The sequence below is a fragment of the Odocoileus virginianus genome, chromosome 8 (genome assembly GCF_023699985.2).
Source record: "Odocoileus virginianus isolate 20LAN1187 ecotype Illinois chromosome 8, Ovbor_1.2, whole genome shotgun sequence".
NCBI lineage: Eukaryota > Metazoa > Chordata > Mammalia > Artiodactyla > Cervidae > Odocoileus > Odocoileus virginianus.
The window spans coordinates 74,781,580-74,809,196 of NC_069681.1; the positions used below are offsets into that span (position 1 = coordinate 74,781,580).

Here is a 27,617-nt window from a genome sequence, read left to right on the forward strand (position 1 = left end):
GGTCTCCTGCATTGCAGGCTGATTCTTTACTGTCTGAGCCACCATGAACATTATTGAACATTACTGAGGTATAATTTACTTTGTAGGGTTATTAAGAGGATAAAATAAGTTGATACAGAAAGCACTTTGTAAACTGTAAAGTACTGTTTCTTTTTTTTTTTTTTTTGGTTTGGGAAGAGCACTGAACAGGAAGTAAAACAAAAATCAATCAATCAACCTGAGAATAGCCCAGAAAACATTAGCTAAACCTAAAAGGAATAGTCTTGGAAATAAGAATTTCTAGTATTTTAAAATATGAGTGTTATCTGCTGGTCAAGCATTCATCAGTTATCCTACAGGGAAAAACTGTAAGCAGTGCTGTAAACAAGACTATCTGCTTTGAAGAGCTTACAAAGGAGTTAATCATCTAGGTGTACTTCAGGACATTTGTGTTATTACAGATGGAAACGTAGAAAATGGGAGATATTGAAGGACCCATGAAAGTACCATAAACCGATTTAAAATGCATATGGGTTAGCGCACTTTTCAATTTCTCTGCAAGGATGGCTTCATGACTATGGCACATCATTGGTTAATCTCATACTGCATTAAATATATAGCTTAAAGTGACTTTTTACAAGTGAAAACAAAATTCTGTGGTCACTGAATTCAACTTTTATTGAGGATATAATGAGGAATCAAACTGTCCCTGTCCTTAAGGGACTCATATTTGCAAGTAGGGGAACAAATTTTACAAGACAAGGGAAGATGCTGGGAGAGCAGAGCCCGCAGAGAGCTGGGGGAGCCCTGCAAGGACCAGGGGATGGCGGTGGGGGAGGGAGTAGAAATGTTGGGAAGCCACATGGAGAAAGCGCAAGCTTTGCCTTGGCTGAGACTTGAAAGTTTCAGTGCAGGGAGGTAGGGAGGAAGGCCCAGTGGAGCATTGCGTGCAGACAGGAGGCAGGAAAGGATGTGTTGTTTCAGGGACCACAGAGGTCCCGGGATACAAGTGTAAGGCAGTAGGAAATGGATTACTTTTCACAGAAATAAGGAATGAATATTGGCTCTATAAGCACTAATTAATTTACATCATGATTGGCTGTGTACTCGGTGTTTACATTTCTTTAGGAACTATTTGTATTCTTTTTTTCCCAGTGTCATGGAAATATTTTAATTGATGAAACATATTAGGAAAAATGTAAACATTCATTAAAGTGCTTCTCTCTTAAGGATTTTGCAGCTACTGAAAGCTTTGACTACCACTAACAGCTTAACACCACTAACACCACTAACACCTTGATGAAACAAAGCATTACCCGAGTAGAGGAGAATCATAAAGGTTTGAAACGTCTATAGTTTTCTGATCAGTGACTGACTCATCATAATTTTCAACAGCTGTGCCTTCAAAATCTTTGAGAAAGGTCAGAAATCCATTGTGCAGATGAAGAAACTGAAGCAAACAGGATTCTTCTTGGTCTTAATGTGAGAGACCAGAGTACATCAGAGAGATTATTGCTTCTGATTGTACCAAGTTTCTCAGACCGGTAAGTTTCCATTTGTTTTGTAAATCCCAAAGTGGAAGGTGTTTTGAGATTTCTTCTCCTGTCTACTGGAAATACGTCACTTGATCTTCATAAAGTGCTCGGAGTGCTTAGTACTCTAAGAAGCTAGAGCAGGGACTCATTCTCTGAGAGTTTAGAAGAAAGGACGGGCAGCATTGATTATTCATGAAGTTCTGATCATGGAGCTAGTTTAGATCCTTCAGAAGTCAGAGCGTATGATATGTGCATTCGGATTTTTTTTTTAATCACAATTAATCATCTGTCTGAGGTGTCTTCACTGGATTCTTCTTGTATAAGAAGGACATAGCTTCCTGCATTCCTGCTGACGTACCTGACAACACTGCCAAGCAAATGAGACATTTAAAAACCTGTGATTAAGGCACTACATAAATAATCTGTGTTCTATCTTTTCTCTTGTTACATGATTTTCTAATAAATTATGCAAAGAAGGAGGGTACTGGTTATTTTGAATCTAGCAGACTTTTATGCATAGATTTCTGAAAATATTAATAAAAAAAACTACATGAGTTCTACCTCTTCCAGATTCCTAAGATGTCCATCTCCCACTATCTACTCTACATAGTCCCCATAAAATATTATAAGCTATTAGTGAAGTTCATGTTTCATGCCTATAACTGAAACTTGGACAGAAGACATCTGGATATAATTAAAATAGCAGGTAATTTTAATTTTAAAAATATTGAACAGATTTAAAAAATAAAACTCAGAAGACCATCTGCATTTACATTAGAAGCATTATTAAAAGGATAACAACCTTTTATCTCTCTGCACTAGTTTTTCCAATTATAAAAGTAATATGTGTCCACAACAGAATATTTCTAAATATAATGAAGAATAAAATTTAAATGAGCCATTATTCTGCTTCCCATATAATACAGTTCTTATAAAAGTCATTTTTCACCATATGGATGCACCATCATTTATTTAACCAATTCCTATCGTCAGCCATTCTGGTCATTAAAATATTTTGCCATAATGAATTTTTTATATATAAATTTTTGACATTGCTAATCATTTCCTTAGGGTAAGATTCTAAATAGAAGCACTGGTTCAAATGCCATGAACTTTTTTCGGGAAACTTTTGATACATGTTCATGAATTGCTTTCCAAAAATGATAATGCCAGATAACACTACTCCCAGCAAAGAACAAGGTTGCCGGTCCTCATTAAGTGCTCACTGACTCAGCATGGAGTTTCAGTATTGCCAATTCAACAGGTGAATAGCCTCCTTCTAAAAAGGTACCTGGTAAGAATAGCTTCTCATCACAGTTACAGAGGACTGGTAAATACTACTCTCATCCAGCCTCTACAGATCTAAGTATCAGCGTTCCACTGAGAGAGACGTGCTGAGGTCCTACTCGGAATAAGGTGCCTGCCCACCCTTGAAGGAGTTAAGAGCCTGTGCGGACAGGCTCTGTTCTCCCTCCCTCACGGCCACAGCCCACGGTGCTCAGGGGGGCAAAGATCCCAGGCCCTGTGCCCCATCTTACACCCCCCTTTTCTGTTCTCAGCCACATGAGACGGGCAGGCCCAGCAGAGGCCGGTTGAAGGGTTCTTGGCTCAAGGCTTGGGCCCCACAGAACATGTCAAGTATACTTGCTTGTGCGTTTTCACAACCACTTACCTAGATGGCTTACACTTTTTGTTCATTGAAAGGCAGGGGAGGAAAAACATTATTTCTCACAAGTCTGTGCTTCTGGTCCTTTTATTCTATGTACTGTTCATAAATAGAATTCTGTACTTTGCATTTATTTGGATATTTACATTTAAAAAGGAAATCATTAAATAAGCCAACTCTCGGGAAAGGAAAGAATTCTTAATATCCAGTGCATTCTATCTGCTCTTATTTACCCAAGAATCTGTATTAAAGTATATCTTCTCAGAGCAATCTTTGACCTTCAGGGGGTAATATACTATATGAAATCATAGTTTGAATATATATATGTATATGTGAAAAAATATATATATATTCTTAGAATATATATGTGAATATATATATAGTATGTATATGTATATTGAATATACATATTGATATATATTCTTGGACAGTAATTTCCTCAGTTGTTCATTTATAGATAAGGGGTAGCTTCTCAGAGTCTTTGTCTAATCCAGTCTTTCTTCCTCCTAGTCCTGGAAGGCCATGCCACTATCTCTTTCTTCCTAAGTCTCCAAAATTGACAGATGTCATTGTGTCTAAAAGTTCTTGAGAAAAATACATTCTGAGGCAAAACTTCAACAGATCTATGTTATTGTATTGGTGAAGTCAGGGAATTCACTCAATCCATCTAGCCTTTGATAAAAGGATAAAAAAAGAGTAATTACCTACCATAGACTGATGGCTGGAATTAGTAATAAAACAGCGGAGAGCAGAAAGACGAAGCCTTTGTACCAAGCAACAGTGGCTGAATAAATTCCGTTGAAAGCAGAAACTGCAGTGATTCCGCCAAGTGTTTCTAAGAAAGCAAGACAAGCAAACATGGTGCCTGTTTGGGGTCGGGGTGTGGAGGGAAAGAGAGAAAAGGCTGAGTTACAAAACAACAAACAAAATAACACAGAAAACTGCAAACATGGGGGCGCTGCCTGGTGAAGGAGGCAGTCACCCATTTTGTGGGTGAAGAAATTGAGGTCAAGAGTTCTCCTTGGACCTGCCGAGAGAGAGCTGGAATCAGTACTTCCAGGATCCACGGGGCAAAGCTAAAAAGCACTGGCTGCTTAGGCGTGTGGAATCAGCTGTGTGTCTGCCCTGACCACAGCCTTAGACACAGATCCACCTGCCCCTGAGGTTCCAGGCTCCCCCTGCCACTCTTAGTCCCTGGGCTAATCTGTGACACGGCCGTGGGGCAGGATGCCTCCCTGTGGGCAACATCCGGGTCAGGTCAGATCTGGCAAGAGTGACAGGCAAGGCAGAGAGATATAATCTTATCTTATGTGCCTGCATGATAAGTCGCTTCAGTCATGTCCGACTCTTTGTGACCCTATGGACCGTGATTCTCCAGGCTCCTCTGTCCATGGGATTCTCCAGGCAAGAATACTGGAATGGGTTGCCATGCCCTCCTCCAGGGGATCTTCCCAACCCAGGGATCTTAACGTCTCCTGCATTGACAAGCGGGTTCTTACCACTAGCGCCACCTGGGAAGCCCTTGGCAATCTTATCATACATTCTGCAATTTGAATTTGATCCCTTCCTCTAGAGTAACAAAAAAATCAGTTACTTCAGTTTCCTGTTTGACTGGTCCAGTAACTACATCACTGCCCTATGCTCTAGTAAAGGTTATGCCACAGGCTGATATTAAGTGATTCTCTAAAACATACTTTTCTGTCTTAACCTGCTTACAACTGTCCCCTCAGAGGGGACTCTGCTCTCCTTCCTGCTTGCTACCCCAGGCATGGGAAAGGGCAGGTGTCAGAGCATTGCTCAAGAAGCCTGAAAATGATTTTGGGGTTAGCTCAAGCTCACAGTCAGAGAAATGGTCCTTATTCCACAAGTTTTGAGTCCTGTCTGGAATCCAAGACCATGTTGACTGAAGAGTTAAACTGAAGAGATAACCCCCCAAAAGACAGTTGAGCATCTTGACGCACTTTTCTTCCTCTTGGTCAAATTTCGCATCACTAAGAACGCCATGGCTGTTCTCAGCCCCCGGCTTCAGTGGTATAAGCTCCTACAGTTTCTGCTGATCCTTCTTTCTTCAAGCTGCTGTGTTTGTTCCCTGCTTTGCCGAGTTTCCTTTTCCATGATAAACTGTAATGCACTTTCCTTATAGACAGTGCTAATTATGTAAATGATTGTGCTTAATTGGACTGATAAGGAAGGAAAAAGCAAGTTCGAGGATCACCTTTAACAGCTGGATTATAGTTTATGTGTCTAGCCTCTTGCTTTCCCCACGTTCTTGCTCTTTTAGACTGTGTATTGACTTTTGTCTCTTTAAATCTTCACTCTATTGTACACATTCTGGTTGGTGTGTGTGTGTGAAGTCGCTTCAGTAGTGTCCTACTCTTTGCAGCCCTATGGATTGTAACCCGTCAGGCCCCTCTCCATGGGATTTTCCAGGCGAGAGTTCTAGAGTGGGTTGCCATTTCTTTCCTTCTCCAACATATTCTCATATACTGCTTCAGAGTCTTCATTGAACAACAGGACATGTGTTCATAAAACAAACCTCTCTCTGCAGAACGCTAGGTTATCAGAGATGTGTCTTCTTTTGACCACAGTGAAAGTTCTGCCCATGTCAAGTGCACATTTGCTTTGTTCACCGCTGTGTCCCCAGGGTCTAGCTGTGCTGGCAGAGGGTAGACATTTGATACATACTTGTCAAGTGATTGAATAAAAGCTTCATTCAAGGGCACAGTTATCCATCATCATGTAGCAAGCATATGGGCTTAGTGGCTCCATGATAATACAAGATTATACAGAATATTATGATATTTATGATGATACAGGAAGTCAGTTTAATTGGAAACAAGGTCTCCTAGTTATCTAACTATGGCATTGTTTCATTTTATTTCTGATTCCGTGCTAAAGCCAGGGACGGTGCCATGGTGCTAATCCTATTTACATGGTGGCTTGAGTCTTTTCTTGTCGGAAACTGGGTCAGGCTGTGCAAACAACTACCCTCTCATGAAATAGCTCTAGCTTCTTGCTGCACCTTCCTGAGTAGTACAACTTGTTTAATAGTTACCAAAGAAAAATTGATTAAATAAAAGCGCAATGGAGTTTATTTTCTAAACTTTAAAAAAATCCAATAGATGTCAAAACTCAGGTCTGTCTGTTTTACTGGGTCCCATGTATTAAAGTGGCTCATCTGGTTAAGAATCCGCCTGCAACATGGGAGACCTGGGTTCAATCCCTGGGTTGGGAAGATCCCCTGGAGAAGGGTAAGGCTACCCATTCCAGTATTCTGGCCTGGAGAGTTCCATGGACTGTATAGTCCACAGGGTCACAAAAAGTTGGACACGACTGAGTGCCTTTCACTTTCACTTTCATGTATTAATAGAATTTCAAGGAGTACACAGATGACAAGCTAAGAGGGAGTCCAGGGTGCTCTAGCAATGAATTTCATAGCTGTCTGGAGCACAGAGATTTCAAAATAATTAGCGAAAGTCAGTTTCCTCCTCTTTTTTACATAAGGTATTATAACAGAGATAGGGAGAAGCACCCGAAAAACTCTGTAGCACTTCCCTTCTCAGAATATTTTAAGGTGCCTAATGTTTTCACAGAAACATCCATTTTTAGAAGTAATGAAGGATGGAAGTACATTCACTTTTATACATTTCAGTACCACCAGAAGGATTTCTTCATTTGCAGTTAAGAACAAAATGACTCTACTATCCTGGAGCAATGGAATCACAATGGAATTGACAAAGTTATTTCAACTCAGAATAAGACATGCCAAAATGCAAACTACACATTTTGAAATGTCACTGTATTTAATAATATGAAACCACTTCTTAAAAGAGTTGATAAATAAACCAAGCTAAACTAAAGCAAAGTAAATAATACATTCTGACAAGTCTATTGTAGTTCTAAGTCAAAGCAGGTTGATACTTATTTTTGTTTCCTGAACAGCTTTACTGAGATATAATTCACATAATATAAAATTCACCCTTTTAAATTGTACAGTTCAGTGGTTCTTCCTATGTTCACAGAAACTGGGCGACCATCACCACCGTCTAAGTTTAGGACATTTTCATCTCCCCAACAGACTCTCTGTGCCCATTAGTGATCACTCCCTTTTTCTCTAGTCCCTGGGGAAGCACTGGTCGAATTTCTGTCTCCATGAATTTGCCTATTCTAGAAATTTTGGTAAAATGGAATCATATTTATATAATAAATAATGTGACCTTTTGTGACCAGCTTCTTTCATTTAGCATAATCATTTCAAGGTTCATTCCTGTTGTAGTGTGTATCATGACTTCATTTCTTTTTATTGTGAAATCATATTCTGTGGGACAGACACACCTTATTCTGCTTACGTATTCACCAGTTCATGGGCATTTGCATTGTTTGTGCTTCTTGGCTATTATAAATAATCCTGCTATGAACATTTGTGTGCAAGATTTTGTGTGGACATGTGTTTTCATTTCTCTTCAGTGTATACCTGGGAATGGAATTGCTGAGTCATATGGTAACTCTACTTAACTTTATCAGGAGCTATCAAACTGTTTTGTTAAATGGCTGCATCATTTTGGATGATTCTCTCACCAGCAGTGCATGAGGGTTCCAGCTTCTCCACGTCCTCATCAACACTTCTTATAGTCTGTCTTTTTCATTTCACCCATCCCAATGGGTCTCAGTGTGGTTCCGATTTGCATTTCCCGGATGGCTAATGATGTTGATCATTTTTCATGTGTTTGTTAGCCATTTGTACATCTTCTCTGTAGATGTTAGTTCAAATCCTTTGCCTATTTCTTAATTGGATTGTCTTTTTATTGCTGAGTTTTAGTATATTTTGGACACAAGCTCCTTATCAGAGATATGATTTGCAAGTATCAATATATTTTCCCATTCAGTGAGCTGTCCTTTCACCTCCCCCCCTCCTTTTTTTCCCCTCTCTCTCTCTTTCCTTTTTATTTTTTAAAGTATGGAAGTATGGTAAAACATTTACAGGAGACTTGGACAATACAGAACAAAGTTACATATTCTTTTCACTTTCTTGATGGTGTCCTCTGAAGCATGAAAGTTTTTAATCTGGATAAAGTCTAATTTATCTGTTTTGTTGTTGTCGTACTTTTGGTGTTGTATCTAAGAAACCCTTACATAATTCAAGGAAGGAGCTAGGTTTTTACATACTGTAGTTCTTATATTCCTAAGTGATTTTCCAATTACTCTGCATCACACAATCAACAAATATTCGTGTGAATATACAGCTACATCTTAGCATGGAAAAGAATTGAGAAATATATTTTAAAATTTGTTGAATTATTCAATCTTCTGCAGTGGGGCAGGGCATGTCTAGAGCAAGCCCTCCACAGCACAAGGCCCTGGGCAGGGGCTCCCTTGCCTGAATATCAGCTCTTCCTAACACAGACCTTATCACCCGATTCAAAAGGAGTTCTGTGCAGAAAAAGGGTTGAGAATATTCTGAAGAATCAAACACTGATTGTACACAGCTATGAGGTGGTACAGATTATAAAGTCATTCTGTTCCTTAAGCAAGTTAGACTCACCTTGCTCAGTAGAACGCACCACTTTTGATATCATGGACCGTAGAACAGAGAGCGGCATGACAGTGAAGAGGAACGGCAGCCTGACTGTGAGAGGAAGAGATAACAATTAACTGGCTCGATCTGAAAACTCAGGGTCAGTTTTAAGCCTGAAACACTTTCCCTCTAAATAGTTCATTTTCTCTAAGCATCCTGATTCATTGCTTCTAACGACTGAATTAATTAATGGAAGAATTCTGTTTAATAAAGGAAGATAGAGGATGGACAGGTCAGTTTAAGATGAGCTTACTTTCTGCAGATGTGGAAAATGTAGGGTTCCTGGGGGTAAGGGAAGAGAGGAAGGATGAATCGGGAGATTGGGACTGACACATACGCAGCACTAGATAAAAAATAGATAACTAATAAGGACCTACTGTAGGGCACAGGGACCTCCACTCAACACTCTGTAATGGCCTCTATGGAAAAAGAATCTAAAAAAGAGTGGGTATATGTATGTATTTGTGTCACAGATTCACTTTGCTGCACCCCTGAAACTAACACAACACTGTAAATCAATTATACCCCAATACAATTTTTACAAAATTATATAAAAAATTAATTTACTCTCAAATCCTTACTCTAGTGCAGAGAACAAGAGTTTATGGAAGTCATTGGTCCAGGTCTGTATAATCTGCTGCTGGAAATTGATATGTTTCCCTGGTTATTACAGTAACTTCATGTTTAGCAGGTTGTGACTGTTAATAAGTTTTTTGTTTGTTTTCTGTTTCTGCTCTTTCAGACCTGGCAGTTTTAGTGCTAGCATTCTTTCATTGTATGATCTACTCATTGGCAAACTGGTTCCTTATCTTTTCAGTTGTTCATCTTTGTGGCTGAAAAATTTCAGGAACACAAATTGCCTCTGTTCTTAGATTCTGACCCTTAAGAGTCAGTAGCATTTTCCATTATAAGATAAAACAGTAAGATATTACATTTGCAGATCACTGTAAATTTCTCACATATATTAACTGACTTTGGCCTTGGCAATTCCAAGGGAGATGGGGAGAGGGACCTGTCCTTTTCTGAACTCTTGGCATTGTGCTAAGTGATTTGCAGTCGTCTCTTCTAATATTTGCGACAATCCTCTGAATCAAGCACCACGATGCCCATTTTAGAGATTAAAAAAAAAAATAAGGGCTCAGAGCAGTTCAGTAACTAGCCTAAGATCACCTGGCTCTGCAGATGGAAATTAAACCCAATTCTGCTTGTCATCTTGCCTCCTTGCAGGGTAGCAAGAGGTTAATACTGCTTTTGTCGAAAAAGACTAAATGGACCTTTCCTGAGGTCTCACTTTACAGACCCTTTAACCTGTGCAAGTGCAGTATTTTTCACTCAAGCCTTACAAAAACCACTGATGGGGTGCAGGTAGTTAAGGAAACAGTCCAGCTTGCCAGAAAGTGATTCATCAAAAGTCAATTCATGAAATGACCAATTTGCTGAAATTTCAATTTGCAAAGTCTCCTTGAATATATCCAGACGAGATCAGGCATGTTCAGGGTGGTATGGTCATAGACTTGAATATATTCAATGAATATTTTTCTTACAAATCTTTTGAGCATCCTTTACATAATAGTCTTATTTTTTTAAAATCTAAAGTAGCCTTCTTAGTAGCGCTTTAAGAAATAAGTTGGTGAATGTTATATTGAAGAACTGATTCACAAGAAGTTTCCTCAAGACAATTATTGGGCAAATATGCAAATTTAGAAAATTGTGGTTATTAAAAAGGTTTTTTTTTTAAGTCAGTTGTTTTTCAGCTTCTGGAAAATTAGCTTTTAACAAATTACCTTTAATTAAACTAGAATACATTAAATAGATAATTTTATATTAAAATTTCTCAACCATCAGACTACATTCATTTTATATAAATATCACATATGAAATTATAGGATACACTTGTAACTTGTAACTTACCTAAAAACATCATCAATGTTGTTCTGGCAAAAGCAGTCATAGCCATGCCCACCATGGTGGTAAAAGTTCCTATGAAGGCCATGTGAATATCTTCCATACAATAAGAAAAAAGCCATATTCCCAGGAAACTGGTGAAAAAAGTGACACTACCCAAAGCTGATCCATAACCTATTAAAACTTCATCCCAGCAGAGCGGCGAATCCAATTCATAAAGGACAAAAATGGGGGAAACACCAATGGTCACGAAAAAGTAAGTGATCATCGTGAAAAGCAACAAACCGCACAAAGACCGTTGCGCACCAGAAGCATTTTTAAAAAGCATGTACGTTCGGTTAAATAGGTTTTTAAAGGCTTCAGTCCACGATACAGAAATATTCTGAGATGAAGGCTCTTTCATTGAATCCTCAAGAAAAAATAAAATATAAATCAAGTTCACAGAAAGAGCCACGGTAACAATTAAAAAGGACCACACAAAACCTAACCCTCTAATAAAATAGCCAGAAGACAATCCTGTTAATCCACTAACAACTCCAAACAGGAAGTCAATTATGGCGATTCGAATCGTTCTTTGTTTCTTTTCTTTACATCGATCAACTATGTAGGCAAAAGAGGCTCCCAGAAGTGTGGTGTAATTGCCAAAAAGTGCACCAATGAAGGTAGATGCAATCAGAAGTTGGATTGGAAGGGCAAAATAAGAGAGTAGACAGAGCCAAGCGCTGTTTGCAAGAGCGCCGACAGAAGACAAAATCAGAGGGAATTTCCTTCCTCCATGGTCACTGTGCGACAGAAACACGAATGTAGACACGAGACCGGGAATTAACCCACTTATGTCCATTTGCAGGTTAAAAAGAGACACTTTTTTCTGGACCTCCTGCAAAGAAAAAGAAGACAAAGTGTTTACAGAGGTTTTTACAATGTGCCTGAAAATATTTTGGTATAGACTTTTCTTGAAAAATCAAGCAAGAGCTGGTAAGTCAGGGATGGGGAATTTATAGTGCATGAGTTTTTTGTTTTCGTTTTTTAAAAATATTTATTTGTTTGGTTGCCCTGGGTCTTAGTTGCGGCAAGCTGAATCTTTGATCTTTGTTGCACCACGTGAACTCTTAGTTGCAGGTCCCCCAGCATTGGGCAAGAAGTCTTAGCCACTGGACCACCAGGGAAGCTCTCAACTTAAATCTTTATCCAGTTCACAATGCAAAGATCAAGAGCTGATATAATCATCAATGCTCAGTCATAATGTTCAAGTACCACAGTGGAGACACTGACCCATAAAAATAAAATGTGTGTATTAGTGTATGTCTGGCTCACATCAAGCATCCACAGAGCCCAAGGCCTCATGGACTGGCCGTGTAATGACTTCTCTTTCTTCTGTGGACTTCCTTGATAGCTCAGTTGGTAAAGAATCTGCCTGCAGTGCAGGAGACCCCAGTTCAATTCCTGGGTTGGGAAGATCCCCTAGAGAAGGGATAGGCTACCCACTCCAGTATTTTGGCCTGGAGAATTCCATCGACTGTACAGTCCATGGGGTCATGAAGAGTCAGACACAACTGAGCAAATTTAATTTTCTTTCACTTTCTTCTGTGGATAGTTTGCACTAAGAGATTGCGTTCTAAAGGAAAAAGGATACCTTTTTCCATGATACATCTTTCTGTCTACTCTAAGGGAATGAATATCACATGCACGTGTCATATTTGACAGACTTTTATTTAGGTAGAGCTCAGTTGTCCTTTTTACATGTGTCTCCACAAGCATTCCTTTATTTACTAAAAATTAAGATAAAACCCAAAGAAGAGTTCTGTATTGACTAAAGATGGTAGTGTGCCATAAACTAAGGAGTGAGATAAACTCCGCTTTCCTGAAGCCTGACACAACTATGAGCACACAGATTGGCGGACACAACCATCATTGCACTAGTTATTTACTGTAAAGAACTTGGGGTGATTTAAAAGCATTGCCTTCTTGCCTCTTCTCTGTATTTTCCAAACTTTATATTAAGTCTGGGTGCCATTTTTATAATGGTGATGATTAAACTCAGTTTAAAGGCTTTACACATTGCAATAGTGGTAAAGAACCCGCTTGTCATTATGTCTCATTGGCAAGGCATAGTCAGAAACAGGTTCAGTCCCTGGGTCAGGAAGATCTCCTGGAGGAAGGCATGGCAACCCACTCCAGTATTCTTGGGTGGAGAATCCCATGGACAGAGGAGCCTGGTGGGCTACAGTCCATGGGGTTGTAAAGAGTTGGACACAACTGAAGTGTTTTAGCACACATGCAAACTCATTATAAAAAAATTTATTCAGAGTAGGGAGGAGCCAAGATGGCGGAGGAATAGGATGGGGAGACCACTTTCTCCCCTACAAATTCATCGAAAGAACATTTGAACGCTGAGCAAATTTCACATAACAACTTCTGATTGCTAGCAGAGGACATCAGGCGCCCAGAAAAGCAGCCCCCCACTGTCTTCGAAGGGAGGTAGGACAAAATATAAAAGATAAAAAGGGAGACAAAAAAGCTACGGACAGAGACCCGTCCCGGGAAGGGAGTTTTAATAGAGGAAGTTTCCAATCACCAGGAAACCCTCCCACTGGTGGGACTGGGGGAAGTTTTTGGCAATCTAACTGGGAGGAAAAATTAAATAAGGCCCACAGATTACGTGCCTAAAAGCAACTCCCAGCAGAAAAGTACCCCAGACGCCCGCACCCGCCAGCAACAAGCGGGGGCGGAATGGAGAGGAGCGGGCGGCATTGCTTAGGGTAAGGACCGGCCCGAAGACCCTGAGAGCAATCGGAGGGAGCTTTTTTAAACTGTGCGATAGCAAGGGACAAAATTAACCGGCCAGAACACACTGCCGGCGGTTCGCAAAACAAAGGGACTGAGAAACTCCAGAGAAGAGCCGGCCCATCCCCGCTGGAGGTAGGAGGCAGGGGGGATGGGAAAGGGCAAACTCAGCCCCTGAGAAGCCACCCCCTCCCACACTGCAAACAGGCCCCCGGTTCCTATCTAAAGACTTCCTGAGACCCGACTGGCAGCGCGCGCTGGGGCCGCGGAGGGAAAAAGCGCGCCGTACCCGGGGAGAGTGCACCCAAGCCTCTGGCTGCCTGGGCCGCTCGACACGGAGGGAGGAGGCGCGCTGCACCCGGGGAGAGTGCGCCCAAGCCTCTGGCTGCCTGGGCCGCTCAGTCCGGGAAAGGCACAAAACACAGGCGCAACCGAATCTGCGCTTTTATGGAGTACCCAAAAACTGGAACCGCACTCAACGCAGGGCCCGCTCCATATAGAGCAGCTGGGAGCCTGAGCAGCGTAGACGGGGAAAGCACTGACACCCGTGAGCGGGGCAAACCCAGTGTGGCCAGAACACGGTGAGTGCTATCCACACAGAGCGGTATCTGTCTGCAGCGCCCCGCCCTCCCCGTAGGAGGACTGAACTGAACTAGCGAACCTAAATAAGAGATCACTTCTGCCCACCTGTGTCAGGGCGGAAATTAGACACCGAAGAGACGGCAAACAGAAGCCAAATAAACAAAGGGAACCGCTTCAGAAAGGACCGGTGCAAGAGATTAAAATCCCAGAAGGTAACACCGACTACACCAGAAGGGGCCTATAGATATCGAGAAGTGTAAGCTGGAAAGAGGAGCTATCTGAAATTGAACTGAACCTACACTGACCGCAACGACTCCAGAGAAATTCCTAGATATATATGTATATATTTTTTTTAATTAAAAAAAAATTTTTTTCTTTCCTTTTTTTTACTTTTTATTTTTTCTCTTTTATTTTCTTTTAAAATTCCCTATTACTCCCCCATTACTCCTCAACTTTCATTTTCATATATTTTTACGATTTTTTTAATTAGGGAAAAAAATTTTTTTTCTTTTTTTTTCTTTTTCTTGTTTTTCTCTCCTATTTCCTTTTAAAGTCCTCTAATACTCCTCTATTATTCCTTAATTTTCATTTTCATTTCACTATAACCTTGCCAAAAAAAAAAAGAGAGAGAGAGAGAAACCCTATTTTTAAACCGAACTTCATATACATTTCTAAATTTTTTTTGTGTTTTTGTTTTTGTTTTTAAATATTGTATTTCAAAGAGTCTAACCTCTACACTAGATTTTTAATCTTTGTTTTTCAGTATGTGATATAAATTTTGGACATTTAAGAATCCAATATTCAGTTCCCATTTCTATTCAGGAGTGTGGTGATTACTCTCCCACTTTTGACTCTCTGTTTTCTACCTCAGAACACCTCTATTTCCTCCTTTCCCCTTCTCTTCCCAATCCAACTCTGTGAATCTTTGTGGGTGTCTGGGCTACGGAGAACACTTTGGGAACAGATAACTGCGTAGATCTGTCTCTCTCCTCTTGAGTCCCCTTTTTCTCCTCCTGCTCACCTCTATCTCCTTCCTCCCTCTCCTATTCTTCATGTAACTCTGTGAACCTCTCTGGTTGTCTCTCACGGTGGAGAATCTTTTCACCATTAACCTAGAAGTTTTATTATCAGTGCCGTATAGTTGGAGAAGTCTTGAGACTATTGGAAGAATAAAACTGAAATCCAGAGGCAGGAGACTTAAGCCCAAAACCTGAGAAAACCAGAAAACTCCTGACTACATGGAATATTAAGGAATAAGAGACCATCCAAAAGCCTCCATACCTACACCAAAACCAACCACCACCCAAGAGCCAATAAGCTCCAGTATAAGACATACCACGCAAATTCTTTAGCAACGCAGGAACATAGACCTGAGTGTCAACATACAGGCTCTCCAAAGTCACACCTAACACATAGACCCATCGCAAAACTCATTACTGGACACTCCATTGCACTCCAGAGAGAAGAAATACAATTCCACGCACCAGAACGCTGACACAAGCTTCCCTAACCAGGAAACCTTGACAAACCAATTGTCCAACCCCACCCACTGGGTGAAACCTCCACAATAAAAAGGAACCACAGACCACAAGAATACAGAAAGCCCACTCCAGACACAGCAATCTAAACATGATGAAAAGGCAGAGAAATACCCAACAGGTAAAGGAACATGAAAAAAGCACACCAAGTCAAACAAAAGAGGAGGAAATAGGGAATCTACCTGAAAAAGAATTTAGAATAATGATAATAAAAATGATCCAAAATCTTGAAAACAAAATGGAGTTACAAATAAATAGCCTGGAGACAAAGATTGAGAAGATGCAAGAAATGTTTAACAAGGACCTAGAAGAAAGAAAAAAAAGTCAATTAAAAATTAATAATGAAATAAATGAGATCAAAAACACTCTGGAGGGAACCATGAGTAGAATAACAGAGACAGAAGATAGGATAAGTGAGTTAGAAGATAAAATGGTGGAAATAAATGAAGCAGAGAGGAAAAAAGAAAAAAGAATAAAAAGAAATGAGGACAACCTCAGGGACCTCTGGGACAATGTGAAACGCCCCAACATTCGAATCATAGGAGTCCCAGAAGAAGAAGACAAAAAGAAAGGCCATGAGAAGATACTCGAGGAGATAATAGCTGAAAACTTCCCTAAAATGGGTAAGGAAATAGCCACCCAAGTCCAAGAAACCCAGAGAGTCCCAAACAGGATAAACCCAAGGCAAAACACCCCAAGACACATATTAATCAAATTAACAAAGATCAAACACAAAGAACAAATATTAAAAGCAGCAAAGGAGAAACAACAAATAACACACAAAGGGATTCCCATAAGGATAACAGCTGATCTATCAATAGAAACCCTTCAGGCCAGAAGGGAATGGCAGGACATACTTAAAGTAATGAAAGAGAATAACCTACAACCTAGATTACTCTACCCAGCAAGGATCTCATTCAGATATGAAGGAGAACTCAAAAGCTTTATAGACAAGCAAAAGCTGAGAGAATTCAGCACCACCAAACCAGCTCTTCAACAAATACTAAAGGATCTTCTCTAGACAGGAAACACAGAAAGGTGGTATAAACGTGAACCCCAAACAACAAAATAAATGGCAACGGGACCATACCTATCAATAATTACCTTAAATGTAAATGGGTTGAATGCCCCAACAAAAAGACAAAGACTGGCTGAATGGATACAAAAGCAAGACCCCTATATATGCTGTCTACAAGAGACCCACCTCAAAGCAAGGGACACATACAGACTAAAAGTGAAGGGCTGGAAAAAAATATTCCACGCAAACAGAGACCAAAAGAAAGCAGGAGTCGCAATACTCATATCAGATAAAATAGACTTTCAAATAAAGGGTGTGAAAAGAGACAAAGATGGACACTACATAATGATCAAAGTATCAATCCAAGAAGAAGATATAACAATTATAAATATATATGCACCCAACATAGGAGCACCGCAATATGTAAGGCAAACACTAACGAGTATGAAAGAGGAAATTAATAGTAACACAATAATAGTAGGAGACTTTAATACCCCACTCACAACTATGGATAGATCAACTAAACAGAAAATGAACAAGGAAACACAAACTTTAAAGGACACAATGGACCAGCTAGACCTAATTGACATCTATAGGACGTTTCACCCCAAAACAATCAACTTCACCTTTTTCTCAAGTGCACACGGAACCTTCTCCAGAATAGATCACATCCTGGGCCATAAATCTAGTCTTGGTAAATTAAAAAAAATTGAAATCATTCCAGTCATCTTTTCTGACCACAGTGCAGTAAGATTAGATCTCAATTACAGGAAAAAAAATTATTAAAAATTCAAACATATGGAGGCTAAACAACACGCTTCTGAATAACCAACAAATCATAGAAGAAATCAAAAAAGAAATCAAAATATGCATAGAAATGAATGAAAATGAAAACACAACAACCCAAAACCTATGGGACACTGTAAAAGCAGTGCTAAGGGGAAGATTCATAGCATTACAGGCCTACCTCAAGAAACAAGAAAAAAGTCAAATAAAAAACCTAACTCTACACCTAAAGCAACTAGAGAAGGAAGAAATGAAGAACCCCAGGGTTAGTAGAAGGAAAGAAATCTTAAAAATTAGGGCAGAAATAAATGCAAAAGAAACTAAAGAGACCATAACAAAAATCAACAAAGCTAAAAGCTGGTTTCTTGAAAAAAATAAACAAAATTGACAAACCATTAGCAAGACTCATTAAGAAACAAAGGGAGAAGAACCAAATTAACAAAATTAGAAACGAAAATGGAGAGATCACAACAGACAACACTGAAATACAAAGGATCATAAGAGACTACTACCAGCAGCTCTATGCCAATAAAATGGACAACTTGGAAGAAATGGACAAGTTCTTAGAGAAGTATAACTTTCCAAAACTGAACCAAGAAGAAATAGAAGATCTTAACAAACCCATTACAAGCAAGGAAATCGAAACTGTAATCAGAAATCTTCCAGCAAACAAAAGCCCAGGACCAGATGGCTTCACAGCTGAATTCTACCAAAAATTTAGAGAAGAGCTAACACCTATCTTACTCAAACTCTTCCAGAAAATTGCAGAAGAAGGTAAACTTCCAAACTCATTCTATGAGGCCACCATCACCCTAATTCCAAAACCAGACAAAGATGCCACAAAAAAAGAAAACTACAGGCCAATATCACTGATGAACATAGATGCAAAAATCCTTAACAAAATTCTAGCAAACAGAATCCAACAACATATTAAAAAAATCATACACCATGACCAAGTGGGCTTTATCCCAGGAATGCAAGGATTCTTTAATATCCGCAAGTCAATCAATGTAATACACCACATTAACAAATTGAAAGATAAAAACCATATGATTATCTCAATAGATGCAGAAAAAGCCTTTGACAAAATTCAACATCCATTTATTGTTAAAACTCTCCAGAAAGCAGGAATAGCAGGAACATACCTCAACATAATAAAAGCTATATATGACAAACCCACAGCAAGCATCACCCTCAGTGGTGAAAAATTGAAAGCATTTCCCCTGAAATCAGGAACAAGACAAGGGTGCCCACTCTCACCACTACTATTCAACATAGTTTTGGAAGTGTTGGCCACAACAATCAGGGCAGAAAAAGAAGTAAAAGGAATCCAGATAGGAAAAGAAGAAGTGAAACTCTCTCTGTTTGCAGATGACATGATCCTCTACATAGAAAACCCTAAAGACTCTACCAGAAAATTACTAGAGCTAATCAACGAATACAGTAAAATTGCAGGATATAAAATTAACACACAGAAATCTCTTGCATTCCTATACACTAACAATGAGAAAACAGAAAGAGAAATTAAGGAAACGATATCATTCACCATTGCAACAAAAAGAATAAAATACTTATGAGTATATCTGCCTAAAGAAACAAAAGACCTATACATACAAAACTATAAAACACTGATGAAAGAAATCAAAGAAGTCACAAACAGATAGAGAAATATACCGTGTTCATGGATTGGAAGAATCAATATTGTCAAAATGGCTGTACTACCCAAAGCAATCTATAGATTCAATGCAATCCCTATCAAACTACCAACGGTATTTTTCACAGAACTAGAACAAATAATTTCACAATTTGTATGGAAATACAAAAAACCTCGAATAGCCAAAGTAACCTTGAGAAAGAAGAATGGAACTGGAGGAATCAACCTGACTGACTTCAGACTATACTACAAAGCCACAGTCATCAAGACAGTATGGTACTGGCACAAAGACAGAAATATAGATCAATGGAATAGAATAGAAAGCTCAGAGATAAATCTACGAACCTATGGTCACCGTATCTTCGACAAAGGAGGCAAGGATATACAATGGAAAAAAGACAACCTCTTTAACAAGTGGTGCTGGGAAAACTGGTCAACCACCTGTAAAAGAATGAAACTAGAACACTTTCTAACACCATACACAAAAATAAACTCAAAATGGATTAAAGATCTAAATGTAAGACCAGAGACTATAAAACTCCTAGAGGAGAACATAGGCAAAACACTCTCCGACATAAATCACAGCAGGATCCTCTATGACCCACATCCCAGAATTTTAGAAACAAAAGCAAAAATAAACAAATGGGACCTAATGAAACTTAAAAGCTTTTGCACAACAAGGGAAACTATAAGCAAGGTGAAAAGACAGCCCTCAGATTGGGAGAAAATAATAGCAAACGAAGAAACAGACAAAGGATTAATCTCAAAAATATACAAGCAACTCCTCCAGCTCAACTCCAGAAAAATAAATGACCCAATCAAAAAATGGGCCAAAGAACTAAACAGACATTTCTCCAAGGAAGACATACAGATGGCTAACAAACACATGAAAAGATGCTCAACATCACTCATCAGAGAAATGCAAATCAAAACCACAATGAGGTACCATTACACGCCAGTCAGGATGGCTGCTATCCAAAAGTCTACAAGCAATAAATGCTGGAGAGGGTGTGGAGAAAAGGGAACCCTCTTACACTGTTGGTGGGAATGCAAATTAGTACAGCCACTATGGAAAACAGTGTGGAGATTTCTTAAAAAGCTGGAAATAGAACTGCCATATGACCCAGCAATCCCACTTCTGGGCATACACCGAGGAAACCAGATCTGAAAGAGACACGTGCACCCCAATGTTCATCGCAGCACTGTTTATAATAGCCAGGACATGGAAGCAACCTAGATGCCCATCAGCAGACAAATGGATAAGGAAGCTGTGGTACATATACACCATGGAATATTACTCAGCCATTAAAAAGAATTCATTTGAATCTGTTCTAATGAGATGGATGAAACTGGAGCCCATTATACAGAGCGAAGTAAGCCAGAAAGATAAAGACCATTACAGTATACTAACACATATATATGGAATTTAGAAAGATGGTAAAGTTAACCCTATATGCAAAACAGAAAAAGAGACTCAGATATATAGAACAGACTTGTGGACTCTGTGGGAGAAGGTGAGGGTGGGATGTTTCAAGAGAACAGCATCGAAACATGTATATTATCTAGGGTGAAACAGATCACCAGCCCAGGTTGGATGCATGAGACAAGTGCTCGGGGCTGGTGCACTGGGAAGACCCAGAGGGATCGGGTGGAGAGGGAGGTGAGAGGGGGGACCGGGATGGGGAATACATGTAAATCCATGGCTAATTCATTTCAATGTATGACAAAAACCACTGCAATGTTATAAAGTAATTAGCCTTCAACTAATAAAAATAAATGGAAAAAAAAGAAAAAAAATTTATTCATGTCATATTTAGAAGGCATCCTAAAAACCTGATGAACCACAAAAATATCAAATACTGAATTAATTTTTAAATAGTGAGCTTATTTTTATTTTTATATATTTATACAATTCAAGCCATTCTTTATTGCCAAAACTTGAGTCATCTTTGCTTCTAACCTTTCCTTTTGTCCATGTCCCCCAGCGTAGTCTATCCTGCCCGCCCCTCCTCCCTGCATGTCTTTCTCATGCCTTTATCTTCTTGATGGTCCCATAGTTGCCATGTGAACAACTCCCATTGGTTTTCCTCCCCACTACTCTGGCATCTCACTGGTCTCTTTACTCAGTTCACGTGTAACACCACTCTTATCACTTTGCAGATCACAGACCCAGACACTGGGCACATCTCCCAGAGCACACTTTCGGTGTGTCTCTCATCTCTCAAAGCTGCAGTGTCTCCCCAGCCTGCCTGAGAAAGTCCATGCTCCTTAGCCTGGTACCTGAGGTCCCCGAGATGTGGCCTCACTCCTCCGCATCATGCCCACTCACTCCCAGTACGGTCTATGTTCCAGGCACTGTCCACAGTCAGCCCTGCTTGGAGTTCCCCAAAATTCCCAAACCCATGTCATCACTCCTCCTTCTGAAGTTTCTCACACGACAGTGATCATCCCCTAGCTGTACTTTCTGTGTAATGTTTAAGAGCTTGAGCTCTGGAGTCAGAGGAACCTGGATTCCATGCAGTCAGTTCTGTACACAGCAGTTTGGGGTGATCTTTGTGGCTGATTTGAGTTGTAGCATACAACATTGTAAAAAACAAAAAATAAAAAAAAATGTTTAATTAAACAGAAGGAGAGAAGACAGTCCTGTTAATCCACTGATAATCCCAAACAGGAAGTCAATTATGGCAATTCAAATCGTTCTTTGTTACTTTTCTTAATATTGATCAACTATGTAGGCAAAAGGGACTCTCGGAAGTGTGGTGTAATTGCTCAAAAATGCACCAGTGAAGGTAGACGCACATCAGCTCACGTCACTCCTCTCATCATGAGCAGCTCATGTCACAGTCCCTCAACGACTTTCCTTCCACTGGAGTAAACGCAAACTCCTTTCGGGTGGTGGTGGGGGGTGGGGGGCGGCCCCCCAGCACAGATTCTGCAAACCTCCAGGCTACTTGCTGTTCTCTCCGCTCCGCCGATCAGCACACAGCTTACTTCCTTAATTCAGAACCACCTCCTCAGAGAGGCCTTCCCTGACCATCACTTCAACTAAAGCAATCCCACTGACCCCCACCCAAGGCTCCAGCCCCTCATCCTGCCGTTTTTCTCTCTAGAGACTCACCACTCCTTGACGGGACATGATGTGTTACTCTATGTGTGCATTACGTGACCTCCCCACTGCAACTTAAGCTCCCAGGGCAGATGTGGAACCTTGTTCTTTCACCACAGTATCACCAGCTCCAAGAACAGTGCTTCCAGGTGCTCAGTAGACAGATGGATGACATGAATGAACCATCAAGTAAAACAGGCGTCTGTAACTTGCTGTGTGTGAACCTGACCAAATTACTTAACTCCAGAGTTTCTTCATCTGAAGAGAGGGAATGTCAGCAGTCCCGATCTTGCAGGCTGCCAGGAAACTTAAAATTAAATATAAGGTGCTCCACATAGGGCCCTCTTACAGTCAGTGCTAAATCACTCTTGCCTGTTTTATGTCTATATTAGAATAAATTTATTGAGCACATCTTGGTACCTCCTACAGACATTGGAGCCATCAAGTAAGTACTTATTGAATAAACACACAAATGAAACAGTTATCTTTTAATCAACTCCTCAACAAGATGTTCCAGTTTGGGGTTCTCCTCCCTTTTCCACGCCTCCTCCTATGTCCTGTTCTCCTCTCCTTTCTATCCACTGTCATTCCAGCCCAGTCTTTTACACAGACTGCTCTCATCTGCAGCCCATGTTTTGAAATGCAGATTTTAACAAAGCAAACTCAAAGCATCTGTCAACCATAAATGTTGAGACAGAAGAAATCTTTGTGTGTCTTAAACTCTGGAGAATTATAATTATATGTCATATAAGGGTAGATGATAGAAATCAGAGTGAAAAAAATGCTATTTGCTATACAAGATGGAACAGAATACCAATGTACTGAGACAGGAGACTAAGGAAAGTACTGTCAGTTTTAAGGAAGTCGTCACAATTTCATAGGCTAAAATGCATATATTAATTTCAATTGAGTAGAAAATATTTCTTGTCTGCTGGTAACAAGAGACTGTGTTAATAAAAGGTTTATAAACAAATTCCTGAACAAGAATGACTTCAGGATCTGCTGGGTAACCTGAAGTTGTCCCCTCCCAGTTTAGAGGTTTGTCTCTTATTTTTAGGGGTACAAGAGCAGTCCACAAACCTCTCAACTTGCATGTGACCAGAACACACCCAGGGAGCTGGGCATTGAGACAGCCACTAAGGAAACGGGCAACATGTGTTCTTGGATTTAGAGGGGAGAATACTCTCTGAAAAGCTGAACAGGGCCAGGGCGGGGGCCAGAAGGAAGTGCTCTACGGTCCTAAGAAGCAGGTGGTGAGGAGGTTGCCACACCCCGTCCCAGTTGGGGGCGGGCTGGTATCCAGTTCCTCAATTTGAGAAAAAGCACCTGACGCTCCTGTCCACTGCCTGTAAACCAAGGCATCCAGGGCAGTGGGCTCTCCTGACTATTAACTCAATGAGTCAGTCAGTGAAAAAGTTTGGCAAAAATCTTCAGAATGAGACCCCTGCTCTGGGCAGTGAGGGGCTTTCAGCAGCTGGCCCAGGTGGGAAGTGGGGCCAGTGCTAATGACCACACAGTCACAGAGGTCACTGCGGCAGCCAGACCGAGGCCCCTCTCCCCTCTGCTGGAGGGTGAGGGTAGCAGACTTTTCAGACACTCTCTTCCTCCATCCCCCACTCTGCTCCCAGGGCTCCAGTGAAGGAACACACAGAATCAAATGCAGAGACTGATGAGCCTCTGGAAACTTCTTACTCCCTGGCAACAATATCCATGTAACAGGAAACATTCTTTTTTGTTTGTTTGTTGGCCTTGGCATGCGAAACTTCCCCAACCAGGGATCGAACACATGGGCCCCACAGTGGAAAACACAGAATCTTAACCACTGGACCGCCAGGGAAGTCCAAAGAAACATTCTTGAAGGGAGACAAAAACCAAGAGACAGACCCTTGGCCCTTCTGTTTTTATGACCTCCTTCTAGGCCAGAAATTTGATATCTACACGGCTGTTTGGAAATAATCTGTCCTTTTCTCTGAGGGTGCAGGTGACCCAGCGTCCCTTGACGGTTTTTTCCTCTTTTGATTGGGGAGGCAGCACCACTCTTTTGCCTCTCTTTCCAAGCAGACGAGTTCAAAGCTCTTAAGTGTGGTTGTTTTTCAGGCATTGTTGCTGGAGGGGCGGGGAATTTCCCAATCTGACTGCTCTCTCCTTTGCATTTGGACATTGGCAGACTGTCAAGAACTGTCTAAGGGAGAAGGACACAGGCAGGGTCCCTCCTGGGGGTGGAGGGTGGACGGGGAGGACAGGCTCTGTGCGATCTGCCGGGACATTTTCATTGCCCTCAGAGCACAAGTGGGTGCTCTCCACCCCCCACCCCCATACATACGCTCCTCAGCGTTTGGGGGCTCAAAGCTGATTTGATAACACCAAATGGTGGATGGCACATGCCACCCATACCTCATGAAGGACCCTGGCCGGGGGCCCACAGTCTTCAGGGATGGGCTACGTTCTGGGGCCACCGAAAACTGGGTCAGGTGGGCAGTGGAAAGAGGCGGGGGGAGGCGTCAAGGGAAAGGTAGGACCCATGTTTCATTCCACCTGTGTCCACTGAGCACTCATTCCAGCCTGCCCTGCCCGACTTTCAGGCTTTCTGTGGGGAAGGAGGAAAGAGACAGCCACAGAGGAGAGGAGACTGCCCTGAAATCTTCTGAGAGAAAGGAGAAGAGCCAGCATCACAGGAGAAGAAAGGGCTTTTAAGGAGAAGAGCCAGATGAAAGGTGTCAGGGAGCTTCAAACAGAAAGAGAATGAATAAAGGCTCTTGGTTTGGGACTTTGGGTTTTAGGGTGACCCTTCGGAGATCAATGTATGATGAGAGCAGTATCCTCCTTCCTTTAAAACCCCACTGCACATTCCTCTTTTAATACACTTTAGGGCTATTTTCATGTCTTACCTCCTGGAATGCAAAAATCGGGCTGCTTTTGTTCATCGCACACTCAGAAGTATTGCTCTCAAGTGCAATGCTGTAGTTGCCTGTTTCCTCCCATATCCTCCTGTACACATATTGTGTCGTCAGTGGGCTGTTCAGAGTCAGAGCGAATACACTAAGGCACATGACAGGTTCTACAAATGGAATCTTCATCTTGCTTGGATAGAGAGCTGGAGTTCTATTAAAGAGAAAAGGAGAGAATCAGTTGCACTCTTATCGGAGAGGCTAGGTTTTCAACGATGGGGAAGTTAGGGGCATTTTGTGGAGTAAACAAGCATACTAGGGAACAGAAAGCAGTAAGCACTTCCGAAGAAAATAACTTTTCCTGGCACGCAGTAAACCTGAGACTGTCATACTTCTCATTTTTAAGAGTTGGACCTTTAAGGATTGCTGCTGCTGCTGCTGCTAAGTCGATTCAGTCGTGTCTGACACTGTGCGACCCCATAGACGGCAGCCCACCAGGCTCCCCGTCCCTGGGATTCTCCAGGCAAGAACACTGGAGTGGGTTGCCATTTCCTTCTCCCTTTAAGGACTCAAGATCATTAACTTGCACCTTTAAGAGCTCAAGGGACCTTTAAGGACCGTTAACTATGTTAGTCACTCAGTCAAGTGTCCGATTCTTTGGGACCCCATGGACTATAGCCCTCCAGGTTCCTCTGTCCCTGGGATTTCCCAGGCAAGAGTACTGGAGTGGGTTGCCATTCCCCGCTCCAGGGGATCTTCTTGACCTAGGGATCGGACCTGGGTCTCCTGTATCTACAGGAAGATTCTTTACCATCTGAGCCACCAGGAAAACTCAAGGACTCTAAGAAGATTCTTTAAAATAGTCCTAATAAGTTGGCTCCCACTTGGGCGATCCAGTGATCACACTATAACTCCCACGTTGTATACTGCCAGCTGGTTTTCATAAAGGAGACAGTGAGGTTGCTTTTGGGAAACGACAGTTACGCAATTGTTTATTATTGCTTTGGCTGCTGGTGAACAGCGGGCAGGAAGGGGGCGTTCAACGAAGCAGCTCGCAGTCGTAATAAGGGGTTGTTTCTTTTGTTTAACTCACCCCACGGTCACGGTCTTCCTGCCAGGCTGCTGGGCGCGGGTCTGACCATTGTCGGGGCCCGGAGTCTTGGGGGGCTGTCTCCTTTGGGGAGGGCCTGCCTGCAGCCCCTCCTGGGCAGCAGGTGCACACGGAGGCTGGGCCTGCGCTGCCGCGCTGGGTGGGAAGAGGAATGAAAGTCCGTTGAATTCGACCAAACGCACCTGCTCGGGAAACCTCAAGCCCTTATTTTAAAGCAAACTACGAAAGCGCCCTTCCGCGTCCAGAGCGACAAGCGCAACAGTCCACCGCTCAGCCCTCGCTCGGCTCCGGAGCGGCCCTGCCTGCGATCTCGGCCCGGTGGGTCCCGGGGCCCGCGCGGGGCAGTCGTTTCTGCGTCCCCGGCCGGCTGTCCCTGGGTCCCCAGCCCGGCCTGCGCGCGCGGTGACTCAGCGGCGCCGCCCGCCCCGGGGACGCACCTCTGGAGTGCTAGTCCCCTCTTCACCCCCGCCGCCGGGGCGGGCACTGTCCTGCTTTCCTGCGATTGGGCCCCCTGGCCAGCGCCCCCACGGCGATTGGTCCGCTCCGACGCCACTCTCGAGCGCCCGCCCCCAGAGGCCCGCCCACCCCTGCGGATCCCTCTCCACCCCGCGCAGACAAGTTCAAGGACTGTGGATAGAGAGCATTTCTGGGACCGAATGGCGCTTATCACTGGAGCACACAGGAAATCTGTTGCAGAAGTGATATTCTGGGGTGCACTCCCCCCCAGCAGCCCCGTGGGCTGGGCAAGTGCCCTGGGAAACGCGGAAGAGGGGCACCGGTCGTCCGTGGAGGGTGCAGGAGAGAAAGTTCTCCTAGCAGAGTTAGCTTAGTCGAGAGTGTGGTCGCTGACTCTTCCTGGTGGTAGGACCTTGAGCTAATTATTTCATCTCTGTGAGCTTCCATTTATCTGCCAAGCGGACAGAACAGTCTCACAGGGTCGTATTGCTGAAACCCTAGAGGTGGACACAGAGCATAACCCTGGAGCAAAGCGGGGATTGCACTTTCCCTCCAGCGAACCGCCAGGAACACCCCTGAAGATGAACGAGTTGGATTTACTACTTGTAAGGGGGAGGGATGCATACGCAGGGGACCAGGGGGGATCAAAAGCTGTATTTTCCAGGACAGAGGTCTCCAGGAAAGAAGTGTTCTGGAATGGAGGGAGAACCAGGGTAAACCATTTGGGCAACCCGGATCAACCTAAATTTAAAACCAGACTCACAAAACTGCTTGACTCATAGACCATAGAAACCTTCTAGTCTAGGCTCCTGACTTTACCCTTAAGAAAACTGAAACCAGAGTAACTGTGTTATTTGTCAATGACAAATTGGCACTTGCCGTCTGCCTCTACAAGGATTGAATCATCTGTTACTGCACCTTCTGACCTTCAACACCTCCTGAAGGAGTTCAAGGTGGAGAGAAATGAGGCACTTTGTGCTGGGGGTGGGAGTGGCTACTGGCAAGACAGGTCTTCAGATAGATATTTTCAGGAG

The 27,617-nt window shown here is 42.1% G+C and overlaps 1 protein-coding gene across 2 annotated transcripts; it reads right to left on the reverse strand.

The window, feature by feature from the left end:
• Positions 1 to 631: 631 nt before the first annotated feature.
• On the reverse strand, positions 632 to 26,570 carry SLC46A3 (solute carrier family 46 member 3). Of its 2 annotated transcripts, none has more exons than XM_070471731.1 (6): positions 26,310 to 26,570; positions 25,017 to 25,230; positions 10,667 to 11,537; positions 8,723 to 8,806; positions 3,889 to 4,045; positions 632 to 1,881 (listed from the first exon to the last, which is right to left on the reverse strand). In XM_070471731.1, exons 2-6 carry the CDS (start codon positions 25,203 to 25,205, stop codon positions 1,797 to 1,799), a joined length of 1,386 nt encoding a protein of 461 aa, XP_070327832.1. In that variant the 5' UTR covers positions 25,206 to 25,230; positions 26,310 to 26,570; the 3' UTR covers positions 632 to 1,796. The 2 variants fall into 2 exon arrangements, with proteins under 2 accessions (XP_070327832.1, XP_070327831.1); XM_070471730.1 differs by having other exon boundaries at positions 26,110 to 26,569.
• Between the last annotated feature and the right edge of the window lie 1,047 nt (positions 26,571 to 27,617).

Coding starts and splice junctions, on each gene's coding strand:
- SLC46A3 (XM_070471731.1), bottom strand. CDS start 25,205: ATGAAGATTCCATTTGTAGAACCTGTCATGTGCCTTAGTGTATTCGCT. Junction 11,538..25,016: donor CGATTTTTGCATTCCAGGAG/GTAAGACATGAA, acceptor TTTTCTTTGCAG/GAGGTCCAGAAAAAAGTGTC. Junction 8,807..10,666: donor AACATTGATGATGTTTTTAG/GTAAGTTACAAG, acceptor TTCCTCTCACAG/TCAGGCTGCCGTTCCTCTTC.